This window comes from Ptiloglossa arizonensis, chromosome 2 (genome assembly GCF_051014685.1).
Source record: "Ptiloglossa arizonensis isolate GNS036 chromosome 2, iyPtiAriz1_principal, whole genome shotgun sequence".
Classification (NCBI taxonomy): Eukaryota; Metazoa; Arthropoda; class Insecta; order Hymenoptera; family Colletidae; genus Ptiloglossa; species Ptiloglossa arizonensis.
In genome coordinates this window covers 32837127-32862214 of record NC_135049.1, presented here as the reverse complement: position 1 = coordinate 32862214, position 25088 = coordinate 32837127, and the positions used below count along the sequence as shown (strand labels likewise).

At 51.1% G+C, this 25088-nt stretch overlaps 1 protein-coding gene across 14 annotated transcripts in view; it reads right to left on the bottom strand.

The window, feature by feature from the left end:
• LOC143143594 (voltage-dependent calcium channel type A subunit alpha-1) overlaps window positions 1–22971 on the bottom strand; it is a 41371-nt gene extending 18400 nt beyond the window's left edge. For 12 of the 14 annotated variants that reach the window (XM_076304992.1, XM_076304993.1, XM_076304990.1 and 9 more), the window contains exons 1-16: window positions 22813–22971; window positions 17480–17583; window positions 16269–16424; window positions 15455–15675; window positions 14288–14391; window positions 12656–12771; window positions 12324–12383; window positions 12135–12236; window positions 9957–10169; window positions 9414–9841; window positions 8875–9197; window positions 8679–8798; window positions 8039–8602; window positions 7336–7681; window positions 7057–7221; window positions 2850–2960 (exon numbers count right to left, since the gene is read on the bottom strand). In XM_076304992.1, the coding sequence (XP_076161107.1) occupies window positions 2850–2960; window positions 7057–7221; window positions 7336–7681; window positions 8039–8602; window positions 8679–8798; window positions 8875–9197; window positions 9414–9841; window positions 9957–10169; window positions 12135–12236; window positions 12324–12383; window positions 12656–12771; window positions 14288–14391; window positions 15455–15675; window positions 16269–16424; window positions 17480–17583; window positions 22813–22838 (3159 nt within the window). In that variant the 5' untranslated portion in view covers window positions 22839–22971. Of the gene's footprint in view, window position 1; window positions 113–2849; window positions 2961–7056; window positions 7222–7335; window positions 7682–8038; window positions 8603–8678; window positions 8799–8874; window positions 9198–9413; window positions 9842–9956; window positions 10170–12134; window positions 12237–12323; window positions 12384–12655; window positions 12772–13147; window positions 13264–14287; window positions 14392–15454; window positions 15676–16268; window positions 16425–17479; window positions 17584–22812 lie in introns of all 14 variants that reach the window. The other 2 variants (XM_076304988.1, XM_076304989.1) reach the window with 2 other exon arrangements.
• Between the last annotated feature and the right edge of the window lie 2117 nt (window positions 22972–25088).

The window sequence follows — 25088 nt, the reverse complement described above, 5'->3', positions numbered from 1 at the left end:
CCTTGCATCCGAAGGCGACGAGTTTAAGGATGCACTCAATGAGGAAAAGGAGGGTGACGACCAAGTTCACGACGGTCAAGGTGTCCAATAGAATTGGCGGCGCCTCGTGATACTACAAAATACACCCAACACACAGACGTAACACAAGCAAAGATTCTGCATCGTTTTCCCGTTGGTAAATTTTTTTCCGCGCTCGGTTCGATAATTTATCTTTCTTCCAGGGGGTAGTCTCTTTTCAACCGGAAATCGTTTCCGATCGAGGAATTTATCGGCGTAGAGAAAGGATCCGCACCGCTGAATTCCTCGATCCAGAGGCGAAACTTTCGATCGTTTCCGCGTAAAATTGCCCGAAAAACGTTCGGCTCTAAAATAGGTTTTAATCGTCTTCCGTTGGGATCTCGATTCGGTCGAATCTCGTAAAGTTTCGAGACGGGGCCGTTTCCTCGATAACACGGTTTCACCCGACGTCGATCGTTTCTCGTTACTCGATCAATTTGGTCGTTATTGCGTTCTCGGTGGTCGAATTTTTGTTATCCTTCGCGGCTCGAGGAGGTCGCGCAAACTTTCTCCGCAAAGCGTTTAAACGACGGAGGAGGTCGAAGCGAGGAAAGAAAGTTCGCACGATTCCGTCCCGTCGTGCTTCGAAATCGTTTCGCGAACGGGCTCGCTCGGTCGAGTCTTCGGCCTCGTTCGCGATTCGTTCGGCGATTACTTCGAGACGAAATAGGAAAGAAATGCCGCGACGAATCGGCGCGGATACGGGAAAGCTTTCTTTCGAACGGAACAACTCGGTCTCCCGACACTGATCGAGAAGCAAGTCTAACCAATCTCTCACAGAGCGATCCTTGGAGGCAGCTGGTCGTTTCGGCGCGCGCGACCGAGGGGCTACGCGCGCGAAACGACGCTCGATTCTTGCGTGTATGTGTGTGCGTGTGTGGTGAGTGTGCGTAGAATCGATAACTGGTCCTTCCCGGCGGCGGTGGAACGGCATGCGTTGATCGGCGGGAAAACGGAAGCTTTCGGAGCTTCTTCGAGTCGTTCGAAAATTCGACGGAGCTTCGAGCGGTCGCGTATCGGGCATCGCTGCCGCGAGATTTTGGAGGAAGAAAGACCGCGTATCCTCGTGGTTCTCGTTCGAGGAGTCTTCCGTTCTCCAGAATTTCGAGCAGCGAGTCTCGTTACGATCGTCGATCGCCGTTTCGATCGAGTCGACGCGACCGGTAACGTTCATCGTTGCTGGCCCATAACACGCAGTCGTTGCAACAACAGAGACGGACGGTCTTCAACGCCGGGTATCGATCGCCTCGATCGTCCTTTCCTTCGCCTCGATCGTCCTTACTATTCGCGAGGACGACGCGCGAAATCGATACTCGGCGCGAAAGTCGCAGTGTACTCGTGCAAGGATAAAGAAACATGTCAACGTGCAGTGATCACGTGCAGATGCAACAAGACGGAGACAGCATGCACGGGAGCTTCGGGGGGGTTGCTTTCGTCGCGCTTGCCAGCGGAATTACTTCCTCGAGGTGGTGTACTCGTTCCCCCTCCCCTGGTTCGACGTATCTCGTGGAGAAAGTATGTCCGGAAAATTAAAACAATCGACCGGAAATGGAAGATCGATGAACAGAGAGAGAGAGAGAGAGAGAGAGAGAGAGAGAGAGAGAGAGAGAGAGAGAGAGAGAGAGAGAGAGAGAGAGAGACAGAGAGAAACGGAGAAAAATACGTGAACGAAAAATAATTCGACGCGACGGTTATGCTTCGTCTCTTCGTGTCTAGGGTAGCGATCGGTGCGAGTGTTTCGTGTTGCGTTGTGCGTGTGATCGTGTGTATCGTAGAACGACTCGAACGATTTTTGGAAGCGCGCGCGAGACGCCAGCTTCGCGAATCGAGTTCACAAGTTCGTTTTCCTCGGAGGTACGTTTCCCTCGCGATCGAGCGCGCTTCCAGTTTCGTCGCAGCGTACAGCCGTGAAAAATTCGATCCGCGGTCCCGTGGTTATCCCGGTGTCTCGTGTCGAGTCAATTTGGTATCGAGTCGGCGTAAGAGAACAGGGTAAAGAAGAAGAAGAAGAAGCGTGCCGCGAGCAACGATTCCGATGCGTTCCGAATCTTCTTGATCCTGCAATCCTCGCGAAGCAACGAGCGTGCACGAACGTACAAACTCGTTCGTTTTGTGCCCAGAGCCGAGCATCCGTCCGCGGTCTCCGGGCTCGTATCGTCGTATTCGACGATAAGAATGAAAGACGACGAGTCTCCTCGGTAGACAAAGGTAACGTCTCGCGATAAAGGAATTCTCGTATCTGGAAGGTAGGAGAGCAAAGAAAAGTACAAACGGTACGAGCAGTCTCGACGTTCAACGTCCGTTCGGCTCTGAACACAATAGGATTGTCCAACGATAAATAGCGATCTATATACCCGTACGTGTATCCTTGCAACGTACGGATATTTTCGAGTACACGAATCGACAAGATACTACCTATTATTACGAAAAAAAAGAAACGAAATGGAGAAAGAAAGACGGAGAAATGAAAAATAATGGTTACAACGCTCTAGTTTCTTTCTAAGAAGCTGAAACTTACCAGTCTACGCCGGGAATCGACCCCGCGACGCTCTTATCGCGCGTTCGATCCTCTCACGTTCCACGATTCCGTGATCGTTTCTTTCAACGAGCGGGACCATTCGTGAAAATTGAAAAATCGGTGGTAGATCGAGTTCGCGGATGGTTCGCGACGCGGTCGAGAGTCGCGGGACCGTTTCCCGGTGAAAGCCGGCCCGAAGCCGGCCGCTCTCTAAGCGCGTACGTTTTCTCGTTAATCTGTTCGATGAGGGGTTTGTTGGCATAGTGGAGCTTACCCTCACGCCGAAAGCGGCGATCTTCAGTATGCACTCGACGGTGAACATCCCCGTGAAGCACATGTTCATGTACTTCAGCGTGTTCTTGTACGCGTCGCTTTGCCGATGGAACTGCAATGCATACACTGACAAACACACGGCCGACAGAGACAGACAAACAGACGTACAAGCCTATAGAAACGCACGCCCGCCCGCCCGCCCGCCTGCCCGCGTTCTCGCGGATCGGCCACCGCCCCGTCCCCTTTCTCGCATCGCTCGAACCCCGAACCCCCCCCCGAAATCGAGAAAGGGGCGAGGCTCTGTCTCTCGCTTGCGAGCGAGACCTGCCCAACGATACGCGAACGTTCACGGTGGCGACGGGACCGAGACGATTGGCTAGCGACGATACTCGAGCCACTCGATACGGATTCGAGTGCTCGCCTCGGAAGCTATCGAAATTTCGCTCATCGGACGACGGAATCGAGTACCGAGTCGTTTAGTAGATCCTGGCAAGACGATCGTTCCTCGCGAAAGAATCGGTAATACGAAATCGATTTCGACGCCTTTCGACGCTGTTCGTCGAGTTCTTCGACGTCGAGTCACCGATCGAAGATCGACGCGTTCTTCGAAACGAATTCTTCGCGATACCGCGGACGGTCGAAGCGTCGACGTATCGTTGGGCCATCTTTCGTGACACGGTATTACAAATACACAGGGTGGTTCGGTAACTCCGTTACAGTATCGTTTTTTCGAACTCGTCCTCGCGCGGAGCCAAGATGCATCGTACAGGGGCAAGGGGAAGCGTTCCGTCATTGGTCGGACGCGCCTCGAGTTCAACGCGACGGTCATTGCGGACAAAGGCCTCTTTGTGAATTCCGTGCAGGAGTTTACGAAACACCCTGTACGTACAAGACGTGTAAAGTAGAGTGCGAAATCTGTAAGTTACACGGTGCACGTATTTATACACACATATATAGGCATATGTATATATAAATAGCGACACTTTCCAGTCGACAGAGACAGAAAGAGAGAGAGAGAGAGAGAGAGAGAGAGAGAGAGAGAGAGAGAGAGAGAGAGAGAGAGAGAGAAAGGGAGACACATAGGTGTATAATATTAGCGTTAACCTAGATACGTGTATCTGTACGATCCTACCGGGTGTGTACGGCGTAACGGTGACATTAAAGAGACTGTTTCCTCTTTTAGATTGCCGGGGGTGAGCAGGACACGGCTTTACGGAGTACTGTACGTTACGTGTTGCTGGTGTGTGCACACGGCTATACCGTTTACGACCACGCGGTCTCGGTGTAACGGGGGATAACGTCGACGAAATTCGATACTCGGTATCGCCATCGATCGGGGTGTGCGCTCGACGATCGATCGCGCACCAAGGGTTCGTACGGTGGTTACGATCGAGTCTGACGCGACGACCACGGGTCCGAGAACCCTCGAATCGATCAGGTTCGCGCGAGAGAGATCGTAAGATCACCGTACGCGGTGATTCGTGGCTCGTCGGTCTCGTTGGTCGTTCGCGTCGGGATCAGTTTCTGGGTGGAGAGATGCGAGAGTTCGGTGTCTTGGAAGAGCGAGAGTCGCGAGTACGAACGAGAGGATGAGCGAATCGCTACGGGCGAAACGAACGATCGAGAACAGAAAGCGAAAAGATGAGAACCGAGAAAAGGAACCAAGATCTCGAGAGAGAAAGAGAGAGAGACAAAGAAAATTAAAATGGGTCTTCGCAAGGTACTCGGAACGCGATTGTCTACAATCGTTGGACGTTGTTTTCGGTTATTTTTTTTCTTTTTTTTTTTTTTTCGGTGTTCGAGGTGGGAATTGGGGGGAATCGTGAGTCGTGCGGGCGCCCCGTGCAAGAAACGTGTCTTCGGCGTCGAACAAAAACACACACACACATTCAGTGGTACGAGTCTCGTGTCGGTTCGCTCGACTTGGTCCAGCCGATTTGCTTTTTCGTTTTTACGTATAATTTTTTTTTTCTTTTCTTTTCAGCGAGCAGCCAGCATGCGACGCGCGTTGTGCGATAACGAACGTGAGATTCTCGGTAGGATGCGTGTGTGTCGGGAACACCTACGATGAACGAAGAGACCGGGACTCTCGGAGCCTCTCGAATCGCGATCGGGTCGATCGAACGATACGGAAGAGGCCGTGGGAGAATTCGGTCTCTTTCCTCCGACGATGGACATTCCGAATATCGTGCGGCACTCGTGTGTGCTCCATTCTCAAGACCATGTGCAAGTACGTGTGTGCAGGTGATTCGGTGACATTCCGTGTGTCGTCAGGCAGTAAAAACGTATCGGACAACGAGAGGAACCGAACAAACGGAGAACGAAAGAAAAGAGGAAAAGAAAGAAACGATAACAGCGACACGTGTGTTCGATCGAGCTGTTTGGTGCGTTGGCTCGATCATAGGGGGATCGTGCCAACTCGCGAAGCGTGTCACAGCCGCGTCTCTAATTGCAAGAACGCGTTGTCCTCGAGCCGATCGTGTCGCATTTAGATCGGTCGCGAGGAGACGGAAAAGCGTGTCGGCTTCGTTGCGGACGCGCTCGGCCAACCGCGTACATTTCTTTTTGCTTTTTTTCTGTTATTTTTTTTTTTTTTCTTGCGTTAGCAGCCACAGCGATCCGAAACGATTCAACGCGGGACGAGCAGCGCCGCGAACGAAAGAGCGCTTCGAAAAACGCGGACTCGGCCGTAGGGCCTCCGTCCAGTAGCGTTTCTCTCGTCCTTTTTTTTCGTTCCATTTTTCTTCTATTTTTTTTTTTGTTTCTTTTCTCTTCCCGTCGGCCGTGTTCGCGCGTTGAAACGTGCGATCGGATCAAGCCAGCTCGGTGCGACGCTTCGAGCCCCGCAACCAGTTCAAACATGGGCTTGCCGAGGCGTACGAGTCGAACGCACCTCGTGTGTGTGTTGTGTGTGTGCGTGGCTGTGAGAGCGCATCGTTGCTCGATATCGGTTCGTTTCACGCGTCTTCGAGTACGTCTACTATCAAGAAACGAGGACACAGCAGCGGCCATGCAGTAAGAGAGGGAGCGGGGAACGGAAGAGACACCGATAGTGGGGACAACGATCGAACTGCGGGACGTCGGGAACGTAAACGTGAGGGATTTACGGAAAGAGGGGGATACAATACCCATCGAAAGCGAAACAAACGTTTTGGTAAAACCGCGAGACCGGTGTAAAGTGTGTAGGGTGTTGGACGTGCACGGCTGCCGGACTTGTTCGCTCGAGGTTCCCGACTTTGATTTCGAATCACCGAAACCGAGCGGATCTCACCTTCGAGAACGTCGAAACAAATTTACGGCGAAAGAGCGGGTCGTATCGTTCGCGAGCCAGCTGTATTTCTTCCAGCGAGAGATATTTCCGCGCAGATCCGATCGGCTTCGCTGGTTTCCAACTCCAAATTCAATGCCCGGAACTGATCTCGATGATGTCTCGAGGCACTCGCGCACGCCCGAGCGTGGAAATAAAAGCGTCGTCGATTCCGGAACGTACCAGGGAGCACAGAATGTAAAAAGCATCGAGAGACCGTGAATCACGGACCGACCGACGAAAAAAACTCGGCTTCCGAATGGAATCGAAACGACGAAAGTGGGAAAGAGAGAAAGAGAAAGAGGGGAAGCTTGTACGGTATCGAGAGGGGACTGGGCGTAGGATTGGCTCGGGGGCGGGGGTGGAGGTGGGGCACAAGAGTATTCGACACAGCTGTGTACACGTATCGACGGATACACAAGGATGACAATTATACAGAGAGCGATAAATAAATTGGCAGGCAAGAACAACAATGTCCTCGTACAGATATAACGTTATATCTTACAGTCACTTCGAACTCTCCATTGTGCACGTTTGTCGAACACGACGTACTCTCGTCGACGATCTCGCTGATCTCGCGATCGACGACGATCAGTGTCTCTTTACAGGCTGCTTTTCGATTGGTTAAAGTTGCCAAAATACGGACTGGACGCGAACGCGACTAGGTCGAGTATCGTATCGCGTTTGGGGGGAGGGACGGAAACGATCCGTGGGCCACGCGCGTTATTCTTTGTACACCGGGTTACACGTAACGGGGTAACTGGAAAACGATCTTTTCCATCCGCCGCTCGCGTCTTCTGCGTCCATACGTTATTATTCAGGATCGTGACGTCGTCGAAGGAAATCTGCGCGTTTCCCTTCGACGCGTTTCCGGTCGGGACGAACGAAACGTGACACTCACCTTCATCATGAGAAGTAATGTGTTTAATACGATGAGAATCATGATAAAATACTCGAATGGCGTCGATACCACTATCCTCCAGATTTTGTACTTTACGCTGTTCCGTTCTTTCGGCATGTACCTCTCCAGTGGGCGGGCTTGTATCGTGAAGTCTATGCACGATTTCTGCAAACGGGAAAGAACAATAGCGATACGGAACGGTTGGGGTGATTACGCGAACGATCGTACGGAGATCAAATAAAGGAAAACAATTGTTGCTCGGTCGCGCGACCGACGAACCTGATTTTTGTCGATTTCGCCGTCTTGTAGTTCGGCCTCTCCCTGCTCCTGGAAAGTGATGATGATCAAGGCCACGAAGATGTTGACGAAGAAGAATGGAAAGACGATGAAGTAGACGATGTAGAAAATGGACATCTCTATACGAAAATTCTGTATGGGGCCCTTGTCCTCGTACGTGGCCGCCATCGAGTTTTGCAGGATCTGCGGCCAGCCCTCGCCGGTCTGTACCGCGAACAGCGTCAGCATCGCGGCCATCACGTTGTCGTAGTGAAAAAACTGGGTATGCCACTCCCGCTTCTTCGGTTCCGGCAGCATGGCACCTTCTTCGAAAACGAAGTATTGACCCCTGCGGGCGCACACGCGTCAAACTACCGTGAAAAAGGTTGCATTCTCGCGTTCTCCTCGGTAGCGTTCGTTTCGAAAATCACGACAAGACCGACGCGCACCGTTCAAACGAGGATTCCTCGCGTTTCGGGACGGAGACTAGTTTCTCTTCGATTTTTCCTTCCGTTCTCTCAACGTTTCTTCCAAAAAGATCTCGAGTATCGAGCATTTTCCGAAACCGAGACACGGGGAAACCTCGGTTAAAGGTTGTCGCGAGACAAGAACGAACTACCGCGACCGAATCGTCATCGTCGTCGTCGTCGTCGTCGTCGTCGTCGTCGAACGAGCTACGACTCGGCGGAACCTTGTGTATACTCACTGGCAATCCTGTTTCGTATACTTGCTCTCGTCGGTGCAGTAGAAGAACTTGCCGTTGAACAGCTGCACCGCGATCACAGCGAATATGAATTGGAACAATATATACACTATGAGAATGTTAATGACGTTTTTCAGACTGTTCACCACGCAGTCGAAGACCGCCTTCAGCTTCGGCACTCTCTTAATTGTCTTTAACGGCCTGAGCACGCGCAGCACCCTGAGCGACTTGATCGTCGAGAGATTCTGTCCGGCGGAACTGCCGGTCATGTCGAAGGCGAACGAAACCGCGGCGCATACCACGACCACCGCGTCCATAACGTTCCAGAACTCGCGCAGGTACGAGCCCTCGTGAAAGAGGACGCCGAGATCGATTATCTTCAGGATCATCTCGACGGTGAAGACACCGGTGAACGCGTAATCGAAGTAATTCAGCACTTTGTTCTTCGGCGAGTCCTCCCATACGGGATCTTCGGCGGCCAACGCGATACTCGACAACGATATCACCACCATTATGAAGAAATCGAAGTATCTCAGGTTGACGACCCAATGGGCGGCTCTTCTTATGCTGCGACAGAAATTACAACGGTCGTTGATCGTTTCGTAGAGTTCCTGGTCGAGTAGCGCACGGTAGCCCGACTTACGGATTCGTAGAGGACAGTATAAACATGGAGCTGTATGGCAGCATTGGTTTTGGTCCCGTGTCGTCGTCTTCATCCTGCTTTTTCTCTTCGGATGACTGCTTCCCACCTTTTCCGTCTTTGCTGAAATCGAAGGAGAATCGTTCGGTAGGCTCTATCCGTTTGATCGGCGCGTAAACAACGGTAGACGGTTACTCACAAATTCTGGCTCGGACTCGGAGGGCATATCTCCACTTTGGGCGCGCTCCCGTCTTTCGGCTTCTGCAACGACTCGATCTCTTTCTCGAGCTCCTGCGCCTGCTTCTCCTTGTCCTCGACTTTCTCCTCGTCCTCGGCGGCGCTCAGCTCCTGTGCGTTTGCCAGATTGTCGACGGCGATAGCCAAGAACACGTTCAGCAGCGTGTAGTTGCCGAAGAGCACCAGCACGATGAAGTAGAGCGAGTAGACCATGCCCCTCCTGTGACCGCCTTGCGACTCGATACCCTGGTACATCACTTCGTTCCAATCTTCTCCGGTCAGGATCTGTGGGAGCGAATCGTGTCGGTCGTTAAACGTCAAATACTCTCGTTCGGTCTTCTACCTCGCGAAGGGAAAACTCGCGACGGAGCTCGAAGGAAAGACCATGATCTCGTGTCTTCTTTCCTCGGCGAAATTTTCTCGCGCCGCGCTTAGCTAGGAGACGAATCTCTCCTCGACGCGTCTCGACGGTTATCACCGAAACGAAACCGGAACACTTACTTGGAAGACAGTGAGCAGCGCGATGGGAAAGGTGTTGAAATTGGTGGGCGGCGTGCCGCTGTCGAAGTTGAACTGCCCGCCGAACAACTGCATGCCGAGCAGCGCGAATATGAGAATGAAGAGGAAGAGCAGGAAGAGCAGGGAGATGATGCTACGCATCGAGCTGAGCAGCGATATTACGAGGTTCCTTAGGCTCTTCCAGTATTTGGTGACCTTAAAAATTCGCAGGAGTCTAAGGGCACGTAGGACGGAGAGGCCGAAAGAGCCGGACTTCACCTCGGACCAGATCACTTCGAAGATCGATCCCGAGATTACCACGCAGTCGAAACGATTGAAGCTCGACTCGAAGTACGTGCGAGGACCGAGCGCGTACACCTTTATGAACATTTCCAACATGAACAGAGCCAGGAACACGAACTCTGCGAAGTCTGCGAACAAGAAACAATTTCGGTCGTAGAGTCATACCCTTGGAGACGCAGTTCGGTTTACTTTTTTTTCGGACACCGTTGCATTCCTTCGCTCGAATTCGAAACTGATACTCACAGAGGAAGTCGGTGAGCCACTGCGGCTGACCGTAATGCTCGACGGCCACGCAGACGGTGTTGAAGAACACAAGGACGATGACGAACCAGTAGAACTTTTGCGACTTGACGGAGTTCCGTATCCAGAACCTGAACCTCTTCTCGGCCCGCCAGAATTCCACGCAAGTCCCCTTGCCTTTCACCCTCGACTTGAAATAGGAAGTTCTCGAGAAGCCTGCGAAGCACAAACCGATCGTTTCAGCCACCGTTCCAAGTGATCGACAACCCGATATCGCGACGTCGCGACGCGCCCGCCGCTCGATCGATCGTCCTTTGTTTCGATTACTTTCTCGACGTCGAAATTTTTCGCTCGGAGCGTTTCAAGCCGAATTTACGATTACAAGTATCCGTGTTCGCGATTGAAACGCGACCGTTTCCCGGGAAAATGGCGTATCGTGTGGACGGCGAAAGTTTCGTCGGCTTCCGCTGTTCCGAAACGATCTCGAAATTCAATTGGAAAGTTTCTTCCACCGACTATAATTGCTATCCGGTTCGATCGGGGAATCTCTTCGCTTCTAATTCTTTCCCCGCGATCGGTACACATACACAGATACCACATATATATATTTATAAGTCTATTCTAACTAGTGGTCTAACAAGCGAGAATATCTATGTGTGGATCAACGATGCGTGTGACTAATCTATCGCTAGGCGTGTAAGTACTTCGACCCAGCCTGTTTTTCGTACTCTATGGGACAGAGCCTATTTTTGGCATTCTATTTCTCGTCGAATCGATTTCTCGCCCGACGGCGCTAATTGTTCTACGATATTCCGACGAGAAACTCGTTAATACACCAACTACGACAACGTCTATACGCGCGTCGAAACACATCGATCGGTACTCCGCCACTCTCGGGCACACCTAAACCACGTGAATACACATTTACACCCCCGGAACATTCGTGACTCGGCGACGAATCTTCGAACCTCTTTTCGTTTTTTTTTCTCTTTCTCTTTGCTCGTAACGAATGCTCTCGGGTGGTCGACACAGAATACATAAATTCGTACAATTATACCAGCGACACCAGCCACAGAAGCAATTCCTAAAAAACAAAATTAATTAGCGCTCGGAATCTCCGCGGTGTCTGCCGCAAGTCCTGGACAACGTGGCGCGCAACGTATTCCAAAGGAAACGAGTGCCGACGAATCGCGTATTGCGTTCGTTGGTAATTACGATCGTCGCAGCCGTTCTACCGCGCTCTCTCCGCACAGCCTGTGCTTTCGAGCGACGCACACAACGCGCGTATTTATGTACGCGCAGGATGTCCCGTGACTCGAGACACCCTGTACGTGTATTCTAACTACGTGACAATTACTTCGTCCGGTTGCACGAAGTATGCTCTGCAGCAAAGTCGATTACGCGCCAGCATACTGTTCCGTTTGCGCGTGTACGTGTACGTGTACTTGTACGTGTGATTGTACGTGTACGTGGTCGTGGTCGTGGTCGTGGTCGTGGTCGTGGTCGTGTTCGTGTTCGAGTCGGTCCGTCCGTCCGTGTGCTCGCGTATACGTGTACGAGGGTGTCGAAGGTGAAACGACATGGACCTCTTAAACGAAAATACAAGGAAACAGTTACGGAATAAAAGTTACGAGTACAGCCTTGTTTTTGCGTTGCTCTTTGCAAGTTCTGCCATTGACAGTTGTAGTTACCTTTCAGGTGTTTCTTAGGCACTGAAACAAGAGGAGCATCTGATAGCGTGTGTTTAGAATGTTCGTCGCCAAGGTCGGGGGGAGATCAAAGGTATATCTTTCTCCTTACTCGGATACGAAGGGGACGTCGAGAACGACGTTCGTCGGGTGGTTTCGCGAGAACGCCTCTGGATGGAATTCCGATTCAACGATTTTCGAAAAGACGCGCGTCTCGTTCGCGAGACCACCCGACTTTACTTATGGAGGTAAGTAACGCCGAAGGTTACGATTTCCGAATCGAAAGAAGAAAAAAAACGGTCGATGTTGATCGACGCCGTGACGTCGGTAAACTCTACGCCAAGGATCTTAGCTATTCCCTGGACTCGAACGACGGCGATCGTTCGAATCGTTCCGTACACGGGTGAATCGTGACCGTTTACGATCTCGAGAGAAGACGACGAGAAAATTGGGCATTACCCGGACAAGAACGAGCGGGAAAAATACAACTCACCATCGTCCTGGTCGTCGTCGCCTTCCTCTTCCTCCGTATCCGTGCTCTTGCTCTTCCCGAGGTTCTTCAGCTTCTTCTTTTTCGCCGCAGCCCTTCTTCTTACTGCGAACGAGAAACACGGTTACGAATAAGCGATCGAGAGGTACCATCGAAGGTGGAAGGTTCATCGTCGATCGATTGTACACGAACCTTCTAATATGTGCATCTTCTCCTCTTCCGTGGTCCTTTCTTCGGCGAGTATTACCTCCTCTGCGAATCACAGTGGAACGCGTTCAGTACCGATGAAAAAAGAATCGATGGGGTACGGGGAAGAAACGAATAGGAAAAGGCAAACGGGTATTCGCTCGAACGAAAAATCGACCGCTAGATGCCTCGACGTGAGCGCGAAATTACTTGCCGGCAGAGGACAAAGACAGAGGTTAAAGAAAATTGTCTGGCCTACGTAGGAGCTGGCTTAAGGTAAAAGGGCGGCTCTCCCGGTCGATAGTCGAATGCAGCGGGGCTGTGTTTGGCTCTCTAACCTGCTTTGCAGATCCAATTCAGGTAGCAGTTCAGTTCACGCTCGAGTTGCTGCTGTCTTCGCAATTTCAGGAAGGTCTGCCGGTTCTCCACCTTCTCTCTCTCCTTCGCAAACTCTCTACAAGCGTTACAGAGATACGATAGGGGCGTTTCGCGCGGCTCGGGACAAGGGAGGCACACTTTCGGGGCTAAATACGGTTTGCGTTTCCGCTCGATAGACGCGGAGGACGGGAGGATTACTCTTCTAGCGTCTAGCTTGGTATCGCGCGCGGGTTCGTCTACTCGAGGTATCGCGCGAAGCGTTACCGCCGCGAGGACGATACGTCTCGTCTGAAGGAAAACTCGGTGGTTGGTCTGGCGCTACGTGGTAATTGCGAGGTTTACGCGGGGAGGATCGCGACGACGACTGGCCTCTTTACTCGACAGGATCGGCCTGTCCAAGCGGGCAAACAACACCTCAAGCGGGGGCTGAAAAAGATCGATCGTTTCGAGACCTGCTTGAGTGATCCACTTTAAGTAGGAACTGAACGCAGTCGTGAACAGACGCTTTCTCTTTGCTTTCTGATAAGCCGCCCGCCTCTCGACGCGCGTTCTTTCGTTCGAAAACTCCCTGACGGAAAAGAAAGAAAGGTGATCGGCCGTGAGACGCGGGAAATACCCTTTCTCACCGCGGAGCGATCTCCGCCGAGCCGTTAACGCTTCGAAGGTCGACGAAGATTCTCGCGAGCACGAGTTTGCGTATCGTTCCTCCACGAGAACAAGACACGAAACGTGGAACCTTCTCGAGCCACTGCGAGAACGAATTCCTAACGAACATCGGCGTACACTCGCAACAAAGCGTCGAGTGTTTGCAAATAAAACAATTTCCTCACGGTGATAATAGTACAAATCCGCTTACGCTTGCATCTATCGAGATAAACTCTCTACAGTTACAATTTACACAGAAACGAGCCACGTTGATATTAAAACATGTACAACTTTTACGATTCGCGATGCAAGGAAACGTAAAGATTACGATGCTTTCAATTTCAATTCGGTTTGTTTTTGCGCGAATTAAAATTGTACAGGAATTGTGTTAATTCTTTCGTTACGAGCGACTCATCGAATTAGCGACGGGAACGAAATCGTTCTGTTTCTTAACGACCAACGTTCGAAGGCTACGCCAACGACGTCGTCGTTAATCTTCGTCTCCGTCTTCGGCCAATGTCGATTCTTGCTCGCGAACGTACGAGCGACGCAGACTAGCGTCTCGAACGGAGCGAGGATGTAAACACGCTGTGCCTTCTTCTCGTGTTTCGTCGCAATCGTATACTTTGCGTCCCTTTCCAAGAATCGTTGGTTCGAATCTAAAATTTTCAAGCACCGCAACGAACGTCCAGGGACGTCGAGAAAACGAACGCGCGCTGATTCTTCAACGATTAAGTATCGAATAAAATATCGATTCGCGGTTAAAAAATCACGGACGAAAGCCGCGTACTCGTTGGACCGTCGAAGCGTCGAAACGTTCAAGAGGATCTCGCGGATTCGTCGCGCTTCGAAACACCCTGTGCCTCGAAGAACGGATCAAGGGCGACGATCGAGGTGAGGATCGCGGAGGACGACCGATTAACAAGGACGAGAATGAAAATACTCACCCGCTCAGGACACCGAGAACTAAGTTCAGCATGAAGAATGAGCCAAGGACGATCAATGGTATAAAGTAAATCCAGTTGTACGTGCTGCCAAGAGCGTCGTTTGTCTGCAAATTTCACCAGAGTCACGCGAAATGCTCGCGCGTTGGGCACGATGCACCGGTAGGTACGTAACGTTACGCGTCTATCTGAATCACCAAGAGTTCGACTCGGTGCCGTTTCTCGTAACGGAAACGGACGATTTCTCGCGAAAAGACGATCGAGACTCGCGACAAAGGGACAACGAGATCGACGACGTACTCGTCACGGTGTCGTTTCTCGAGTTTGTATTTTAAACAGGATTCGTATCGCGAGATCAGAGAGACGCGTCGGTCGTCGCGCGGGAAACCGGAAGGGATCCAAAGCTCTCGAAAGGTTCCTCTCCGTCGAGATCCTCCCGTCTTTGGATCTCCTCCGGTCCCGGCAGCTCGCGGACGAACCGCACGGAACGATCAACACCAAGATTTGCAAAGAGGGCTGAAACTGACAGTGTTATACTGAGCAAGGTGAACATATACGTCAGTGTTAGGAGCTGTAAAACATCCGCAAGCGCTTCTCTTCCATCGTTCCGGCGAAAGAACGAAGTTCAACGTAAGCCAAACTGTCATCGGGCATACACAGAGAGATAGAGACAAATAAACACGACACACAGAGTAGAACGATCGACAACGAGAGAAACTGTTGCGAAGAGTGGTCACATTTAGATCGTAAACGTACGGGGGTGTAGGAAGAGGGGCTGGGTGAGGGGGAAGAGAACGACACAGGCAATCGGAGAAGAGGTACGCACATCGAACGGAGTGGAAAACGCGTAAACGAAAATTCTTCGAATCGACGGCCCCTTACCTCCCGGTGCTCGTTTTCGACGAAACTGCTTCGCGATCGAGCGCGCAAGTTTGCCAAAAAGTACGAACACAGAGAAGGAGGAGGACTCGTCGATTCGATGGCGAGGAGAAGCGCGAAAATTTGAAAAGAAAAGGTCGAAACGTTCGTTGTCGGATACCGTGCACCAACACACGGGAACTCGGAGTTACAGAGGGTACAGAGAGAACAGAGAGAGAAAGAGAGAGAAATAGAGAAAGAAAGAAAGAGAGAGAGAGTTTTTAACACTGAAGGACACATCTCTTGCTTTACCCAGTACAATATGGCAGTCCAGCCCTCCATAGTGATGCACTGGAAGACAGTGAGCATGGCGAATCCGATGTTGTCGAAGCTGGTGATGCCGAAGTTTGGTCCCTCCCAGTGATCCATGCACGTCGAGGTGTTCGCGTCGCACACGTGGGCCCCGAACGGCGCCTCGGATTTGTTGTCCGTGTTGCACGGACTCGCCTGTTCGCCCTCCTTCATGATAAAATCTACAACAGAACGATCGTCAGACCTCTCGGCCCAGTTTCCCTTCGCTCTCGAGGTCTACTTCCCCGAACCGATCGGACCCCCGTTTGATCGTCGCGGTATTCAGGGCAAGAGATTAACCCACGGACGCCGGGGATCGGGTCGCTCGAAACCTTGGACCCGCGTTCAATTTTATTCGTTTCTTTTCGCTTTGATCCGCGGTGCCTTTGCGCGCTGCTTTTATTCTTGGCTTATCATCGACGCGATAAAAAAAAAAAAAAAAAATAGAAGCTACCCGATCGAAGCGTCGCGAAATAAAATTACGATTAGCGAACACACCGTGAACGTTCTCGATCGATGCGCGTGCTCCGTTCAAGGCCTTCTTCGGTATGGAAAAGTCGATCGTCGGGAATACGCGAGCGAATAAATTGTACAACAGCGAACGAATACTATTTCGTCGAAGAGACGAAGAGACGAAAGAGCGTAGATTTTACGGGGTGGAGTTCGAGCCGGTATCCGGCGTTCGAGGGTGAAACGATAGATCGTTCGGGAAAGGGCGGGTTCGAAACGGTGCGAACGAAGAAACCGGTCCAACTCGTGTCCATCCTCTACTCACTGATATCCCTGATGCTGTAACACGTTTTATGCAGGGTTCCCGAATAAAACTCGAGGCCGATGATGGCGAATATCACGATGGCGAAAAGTACCAGCAGGCCGATCTGCAGAAGCGGGGCCATCGCCTTGATAATAGACTTGAGCACCACCTGGAGACCTGTTCGCAAAAAATTGGCGAGGAGTAATTAGGCCCAACCACCGCTCCCTCGAAGCGATTCGCGCGTGTCTTTTCGATCGATTTACGTTTACGTTCGGTGTATCGCTTTAGTCGCTGCTCGGGGAAATCGTGTCGCGGAGGACGGTTTCCGTTCTCGGTGATTAGATCCCGCGAAATTCCATCGGTCGACGATCGACCCGACCCATCGAGCAATCGTACACGATTTATCTCGCGCGAACGCGAACGCGAACGCGACGCGACGCGGGTTACGATCGACATTTCGTTCACGCGGAGGCAACGATCGCGTTCGATCTTCGAACGATCCAGCGGCCAAACAATTGGGATACTTCGTTCTTACATAGACACAGCATACAGAACTCTCAAAAGATATATCTATTTGGGTGGTGCTACATAAACAAAATAATCGTACTAACGTTGCAAGGCATCTACGTGTAGAGATATATATGTATATATAATATGTAGATGTAGAAATATATATATATATGTAATATACTTGCAACAAACTTACTACACTGATCTACGACCGTTAACGTCCGAAACGTATTCGTCGGTTCGCTCGTAATCGGATCTATACAGCAACTAATCGATAAACGTGAACGTTCCGAGAAACGGATCCAGTCGATCCACGAAGTATCCGAATTCCAGACGCGGGACCGAGTTTCCAGCAGCCCGCTGAACACGCGTTCCTCGAGCACCGAACCTCGCGGCTTCTTTCTCTCCCCTTGAATCAAAAAAAATTTGCCCGCTCCCCGCGCGTACACGCGCCTAACCCGAATCGAACGTATCTCGCAAAACCGACATCCTGGAGGGAATCACCGAAAACTTCGCGATGGATTCTACGAAACGATCGCGAACGAGTAAACAGATCGAACGATTAAAAAAAAAAAAGAAAAAAGAAAAACAACGAACAGCGCGTAGAGAGACCAGGCAATTTCTTTTGGTTTATCTTTTCGCTTCTTTTTCCGTCTTTTCTTTTCTTTTTTTTTTTTCTCGGCTGGATTTCGTGGCCGAATCTGTATTGTAACGCTACTCACTCGGTATGCCGGAGACAAGTTTGAGCGGTCGCAACACGCGTATCGCACGCAACGTGCGCAGATCCATATCCAGTTCTATGCCTTGCGAGAACGCCGTGATGAACCTGCCCCAAAACACACACACCCCGCCACACTTTACTACTTACTACTCTATTACACTAATACTCACGCTACTTAAGTACTTAAGCTACACAACTATGTGGTTAACTAGCGTTCTATGGCCTAACCCGGAGGAGTATGGGAGAGTTTCTATCAGGGGTTCGAGGGGGTTGAATTTGGAGTCGGGGTCGGTGTCAGGATCGGGGTAGGTGTTGTTGGCGATGCTCGTCGGGGTGGACCGACGTTTTCGGTTTCCCTTTGGTTTCGCTTTCGAAGAACTCGCCGGTAATCGCGACTCGGGCGAATCGGCGTCTTCTGGGCTGAGACGGTGAAACGGGACGATGATCTAGATTTTACGGGAACTAGACTCCGAGAAGCGAATCGCTCGTAATTGTATTTCGAGTTTGCTCCTCGGCCAACTTGGGACACAATTACAACGCGAACGTGCGCGCTTGTTTCTCGGGAAACGAGACGCGAGTGGCTGATCCGCGAGCCTAACTTCGAATAATACGTATCCAAACCGTCTCCGTCCTCGTGATTTCGGTTAGGCAAATTACACACGCGGGAACGCCTCGCGCGGCTAACCGATATTTTAATTCGAAGAGTTTCTCGAAGCTCGAAACGATTAAGAGCCACCGAAGATGAAAAAGTGTAACGAGATTGTCGAAATTTTTATACGCGGAAAAAAATTGGAGAAACAAACGATCCAAATGTATCGATCGAGATACGCGTACGATGCATTATTTATACTCGCGGTTGCACGGATCGCTTGCTCGCGTCTCGTTGGAGCACAATTGCTAATAGATTTTAGCCGTCCGCGTAATCTCGAACTCGATACAAAGCGGGAAGCTTTAACCGCGGGACGAGTGTACGTTGAATCGACGTCGATTTGTCGTTTCGATCCAACCGAGAGCCCAACCGAGAACCCCCTTTGGAAATTCCCTTCGTTATCGAGCAGCTACCGGGATTGGAAATACGACAGATCGGGCAAAGCGTTGAACGCAAAAACCGCTCGATACGCCATGAATCGAGAACCGTGGGAATAAACTTACCGGCTGCGGCATCCGAACTCGAACAAACGTAATTAACGTTGCCGCTTAATCTCGATCGTAGCGTTTGCGATCGCGGCTGAAGTTTTAACACTGCTCGTCGATAAATTCCTTGAAACGTGACACGAGGTAAAAATGATCAAAGACGCGGGTCCGAGATCGCATTCGCTCGGCCGCGTCCTCAAGGAACGATCTCTAGATCGAAACTTTGAGTCTACGTAGATAGCAGCCGTCTCGACGTCGAAGTACTTGTCTCGTGTTAAAGCGCGATCGCAGACCGTACGAGCCACCGCAAACGATAGAACGAAACCGTATTTTTTATGGGAAACTGTTGCCTTCGTAGCAGGGTTTGAACAGCCCCGGGATAAACAGCCGCACGAGAACCGGATGAAACTCGAAATTCGCTCGGTTCGATCAAAGGCGAGGGGGTCAAAGTTAGTCCGGCTCGATTGTACGAGCCAATCCGTAGACAAAAGGCCGAAGCTTGGCTCCCGACTCTCGCAGCTTCGGATTAGCTTATCGAATTAGCGCATCGGTGGATTTACACCTTAAACTATCTTCGCGAAAGGCCGGAACGGTTTCAAAGGAAATCAATTTGGACGATCGTCGAAGCGACGAGGATCATCCGAAACTGTGCGTTTCGATATCGAGGACGTGGATGAAACGCGGGGAGAGATAGTTGCGAGTGTTTAGCGATGATTTGCGTGGAAATGTGGGAGAACGGGTCGAGGTAAGTTTTAGCACGACTATCCGCGCGAAATGACGAGTCTGGATCTATCGAGACTGGGACGCAAAGGGGTAAATCGCTGCCGGATACGAATCGCGACAACTACGGTTCTAGTTCCTCGAAATTGTTAAAGGGGACGTCCGTCGCGGTCGTCGAACCTCCCGGCGTTTACCCTTCGCCCTCCCCCCGTCTTTCGTGGCTATAGATACATACTTTCCGATTCCACGCTCTTCGTTAACCGCGTATCTTCGAACCGGGGAAACCATCGCGAACGACCGCGACGGATCGTCGATAACGTTAACCCCTTAACTGCGGAGAGCGCTCTACCGAGCTGCTGTGAAACCGTTCTTAACTCGGAGACCTCGAGAACCTCGGATATTTTCGTTAGACATCGCGCTACCAATCGATCGTATTATATAACAAACGTGGAAAATAACGATAAACGCGAAAATGCAAAGATCCGAGCGTGATACAAAAATTCCACGACGCGAGAAGGTTTCCAGCGCGAGAACGACACAGTGAAGGGGTTAAGTCGAGAAAATGGCCGCGGTTACGGGTTACTCGGGGCCTGGAATGCATCGCTGTTGTCGGGGATATCTATAAGTTAGAAGGTTACTCGGGAACTTGCAGGGAGGTGAGTTTCACCTATACAGGGTGATCCATCGTTTGCGTATAAATACCTCTTCGTCCACGATACCGATTAAGGGACAAATTCGATCGGGAAGCTTCGTTCGCTTCCGTTGGAACGAATCTGCGCGTCCCTGGAACCTCGTAGAGGCGATCCTCGCGAGAGGATCGCGGGTTTCGCGCGAACGCTCGCGTCGAGAATGTAAATTCTTCTTTCTTCCGCGTGGCGAACGTCGGTTAGAGGAGAGTGAAGCTTCGAGGATCGATAGTGAAAGGGAAGCTGGTGCATGAGAGGACATCTCGGTGAGGTCTACGATTCTGTAGGACGATGACACGGTCTCTCGAGGGCGTCTAAAGGTACGACTCTCTAGCAAACACGAGCTCGCTCGAATACGTTACTGCTCTAGAACACCTAGTACCTATTTACCAATGTATATAGTCAACTCTATCAATCAGTGACTGTAGCTAAAGATAGAGATTGCTAAATATGGAGACACCCGCAGGCCAGTAGTTTCGTGTGTCTTTTCGTGCGAAGGTGTACCGCGCCGAGTCGCGGGTAAAAACGCGGCGAACGTATGGGATCCCGTTGAACACGAGGACGTCTTTGGTCGTCGGAGAGGGGCTGCTCGGGGAATCCGAGAATCGAATTACAGAGCCGCGAAACGTTTGCTCGCCGCGATTCGCGAGTTTCTCGGACGTCCGTGAGGAATACGTCGAGCAATTTGCGTCGATCCGGGCAAACCGACGAACGAAACAGAAGGATTTTTCGCGCGTATACCCCGCGTACCTCTGTCTTCGGTCTCGATACGAACCGTGGCGGATCCGGCCGAAATATTTCGTCGAGAATTTTCGATACGTAGAAAAAAAGGAACGAAAGAATCGAGATTCCGAGTCAAAGGGAACGTCGCGTAGTTTTTCGGATCAACGAGAAGCCAAAGGATTTCGGTTCGGCGATTACGGTGTGCGTGTTGGTGTGCGTGTGAGTGTCTGCGCGTGTGTGTTTGTGCGTGTATGTCTAATTCCTCGACTTCAGAAGTCTCTAAATTAAGAACAACGTGTGCATAAAACTGAACATAACGACAGAAGATAGAGCAAATAACGCAATGTAACACTAGCGACTAGTTCACGCATGTCCTCTATAGAGGCGGTAGAATATATATATATACGTATATAGATATGTAAAGTAGACACTCGAATTACGCAAACCACGTGGACACAGAATATATAGTATAAATATATATATAGATATTATGTTCAATCAATATATATGGATCATCAACTCTCAACGATCATCTAGCGTCAATCAACTGATCTAATACACCCATAGCCTCTAAGTGGTGGTTAATCAACGGAAAACGGAAAGAAAAATGAACAAGAGAAGGCTCAAACGACACGTTCGAGTCGGGAAACTAAACAAGGAAACTAAAAGGATAGTAGAAACTAAGGCAGAGATTGGTAGAAAGACGAACGTATATAGGTTGTGTTTAAATATACGTAGAGAACGTGTAAAGTTAGCCGATGCTGGTCTCGCTTCGCCAGAGCTAAACGTCGACCCAACGTGTCAACTAAAGCATAAGAGACAGACAGAAATAGACATAGATAGTGGCAGACAGAAAGAGAAACTAAATGGAGTCTGACGAACTAAGTGTGTCTTGTTAATCAAGAAACAGTTTAAAACTAAGGAGACTAGTCGAACGCACACAAACTGCCAGGAAAACAACTGCCAGGGGGTGTTAGGGTTTAGTTGGTTTATTAATCTGCTGCTCGACTGTGTTCTCTGTTACTGCACTCTGTTTACTGTTTACTTATATGGCTTTTTTGCATCTCTGCCAGTTTCGCAGAACTGTGACTGACTCACTTGGAATTTTCGAAACCAGCTTTAGCGGTCTGAGGACCCTGAAGGAACGTAGCATACGCAGGTCGACGTCCACGTTTGTTTCGGCGAACACGGTCATCGACCTAATCCAAGGATTACTCTAGAATCTATCTGCTCGGCCGGAAGAACCGATCGACGCGCTTCCTTAAATCCTAAGCCCGCGCGGAGAAAGATCCTTTGGTCGTTGGTAAGCTGGACGAGCGGAACGCGACTCGTTCTCGATGGATTCTCGCGATCTCTCGATCTCGAGAGTACGACGTGCCCGAATTTCACAGCCAACGACGACGAAAGGGCTCTCTCCGTGCGCAGGGTCTCCTCGAGGCGAACGCGATCGGGGCGATTCGTCGATTCGCGCGCGAGACAATTGTACAAAGATCGCGCGGTAGGGTATGGGGGCGGGGAGTGTCGGATCGGACCCGACCGTAACATTCTCCTCGTCCACTGTTCTCCTCTCCAAACGGTCCGCTTCGGCTCGAACGAGCGCCCTCGCGGCACGGAGGAAGCGAACGGATGGAAAACGGAAACGTGTCGTAAATCGTGTTACGTGATCGTGAACAACGATGCGTTTCAACGATGAGTTTCATCGTAGCCTCGCAGAGAGCGGAGAGAGCAAAAGTGGAAGAGAGTGCGAGAATGCGCTCGTTCGTTTTTTCTTCGGAGGAGAAAACGAGGGAGGGAACGAAAGATCGTAAAGTCCTGACCATGAGAGATCGCGGTATGAAAGAAAGTAAAACGAATGTAAACGGGGTCGTGAGAGAATTCGCGAATCGTTCCCGAAGAACCGTCCCGCGTCTCGGGTGCTCGCTCCGGATTCCGCTCTCGTTACCGTCTCCTCGTGGACACCGCGAGGACACCGCGAGGACACCGAGACACGGGACGATCTTCCGTCGACGTTAACCAGAAAAAGTGGGAGATCGTCGAACGTGATTCGGAGAATAGAAAATGGTTCTCTCACCCGGTCACCACGACGAAGAAATCCATGATGTTCCAGATGTTGCGCAAATAGGAGCCACGGTGGAGGACGAAGCCAAGGGCGAGGATCTTGAGGCTCGCCTCGACGCAGAAGATCCCGAGGAAGTAGATTTCCGTCGCCTCGAGCTTCTGCGCGAGTATGGTCTTGTCCTGCTTCGGCAGGTGCTCCTCGAGGGCGAGGACCACGCAATTGGCGATGATGGTGAGCAGGACGGCGTACTCGAAGGGCGGCCACTCGATTATGAAGCGTGTGTGCTTCCTGATGCAGTTATCCTCCGACAGGATGAACAACGACGTGGTGCCCTTGCCGCCTCCCCCACCGCCACCCGCCCCTCCGCCCTGATCCCGGCCTGGCGCCATGTCCACCAGACCAGGTACCTGTTTCGATTTTCAATCTCGTTATCTCGCCGCCTATTTTCAACCCATACTCCTTACAATTACGAAGCGTTGCGTTCGAATCGATACACGGGAATCCCCTGTACAACGGGAAACCAAATTACGATACAATTTCAACGATCGCTATCGCAGAAGGCTATCCCGCGTCCATCGGGAGTAGAATCTACGAAAATTCCTGGACGATCTGAGATTAGATTTTCTCTTTCCGTAGATACCGAAATATATTAATATCTCTTTTTTTTTTTTTTTTCTTTTAAGGGCAACGTTTCGTAAATTAGGGGTCGCGGCGAGGTTCGGATCCCTCGCGACGAAGGGAAGCGAAACGAGTGAGAATAATTCGCGCGCGAAGGGTGAGCGGCATGCTAAGAGGAGGAGCCTCGAAAAGAAGCCGCAATTAACGAATATCTCAGACGAAGCTTTTCCAAGCTTAGATGGCTCTTACCTCCCCTCCAAAGCTAGTCCAGTCACCGAGACCACTCAGTCCGGCCCACCTCGGCCTTCTCCTGTACTGACTCGCGTATCCAGGGTCCCTTTGTGCCGCCTCTTGCGCTGCCAACCTAGAAATCACGCAAGACGAAAGGAGTTAGTCGCCGTGGAAAATTCAAAGGAGATTATCGGGGACGCGCGTGTCTGACGGCACCGGTGTCGACCGGTAAATCGATTTCGGAAACGCAAACGCGACCGCGACCGCGACCGCGAGAAACCACCGGAGACCTCGTACCAGCAAACTCTCCTTCGTTCTCTTACCTTTCGCGGGCTTTCCTTCGCGATCGAACTTAGAAGCCGCGACACGCTCCCGAACCGAGTTTCCTTCGGTTTACCGGCGCTCTCCGCGAAAGAAGACGCGATTCGGGATCGCCGCGAAATATTATACTCTCCCGAAGAGATCAAAAATCTCGCATCGTATCCGTCGCGAGAGGGTCGAACCTTTGCGGACAGAGCTCGAATCTCGTCGAGAAGTTATCCTCGCAACTTTTTGCACCAATTTCGTGCCTTTCCGACTCGTCGAGTCTTCGCTCGCGGGTTCGCGATTGGTCCCGGTTTCCTTCGAGCCTTTGATCCTTCAAGCATCGTTCTCTTTTCGTTATTTTCTTTTTAACCGACACGTCGATATTGTTGTTCCATCGAAACGACGCTCCGCTTCGAAGAAACCCGTGCCTTTTGCGTTTGCCACGGTAAATCGAATCCACGTGCGCTCGAAACGACGAAAAGCAATGTCCAACGAAGGATAAGTGAAAATCGAGCGCAGAATATAGTCGAGGGCGTGGTCGCGAAACGGAAAGAGGAGAGATATTTCGAAAATGTATCGAAAGTTTGCGCGTCGTCGGCACGAACGTGTTTCGCGCGTAACGTAGCGGTGGTACTAATTGACTGCATCGGCCGAGAGTTTTGCAGGGAGGATCGAGGAGGGCTAGACGCGGGGGTGCTCTCCTCGGAGGTAAATGCAATCAGGCTGGCCCGTAATGCGATCAATTTCGCGAGAAGGATCCGGTCGGTGCATCGGTGCGTCTGGGAGAGCCGCGTGGCGACTTTCGCGAGGACGAGATCGACGACGTCGAGGAATGGTTCGATAGCTCGTCGAAGTATCGTTGGAAAATTGCGTCCTATTCAGCGGACCTTGATTCTCTATTCAGCTGCGATCAGCGTTCCACCATTGGAGAATTTGGAGCACGTTCGCCGGACGGGACGGTACGAAAAACGGGCGAGTTTCCCGCGGCGTTCGGTAACGTGGAAAACGCCGGTCTTCGATTCGTAAATTGTACCGCACCGTAGAAATTTGATTCGCGAACGAAGACGAAGGTTCGGGCGGGCGGAGATATCCGTAAACCTCGCGCGACGGAGGCACGAGCGGAACGCGGTAAG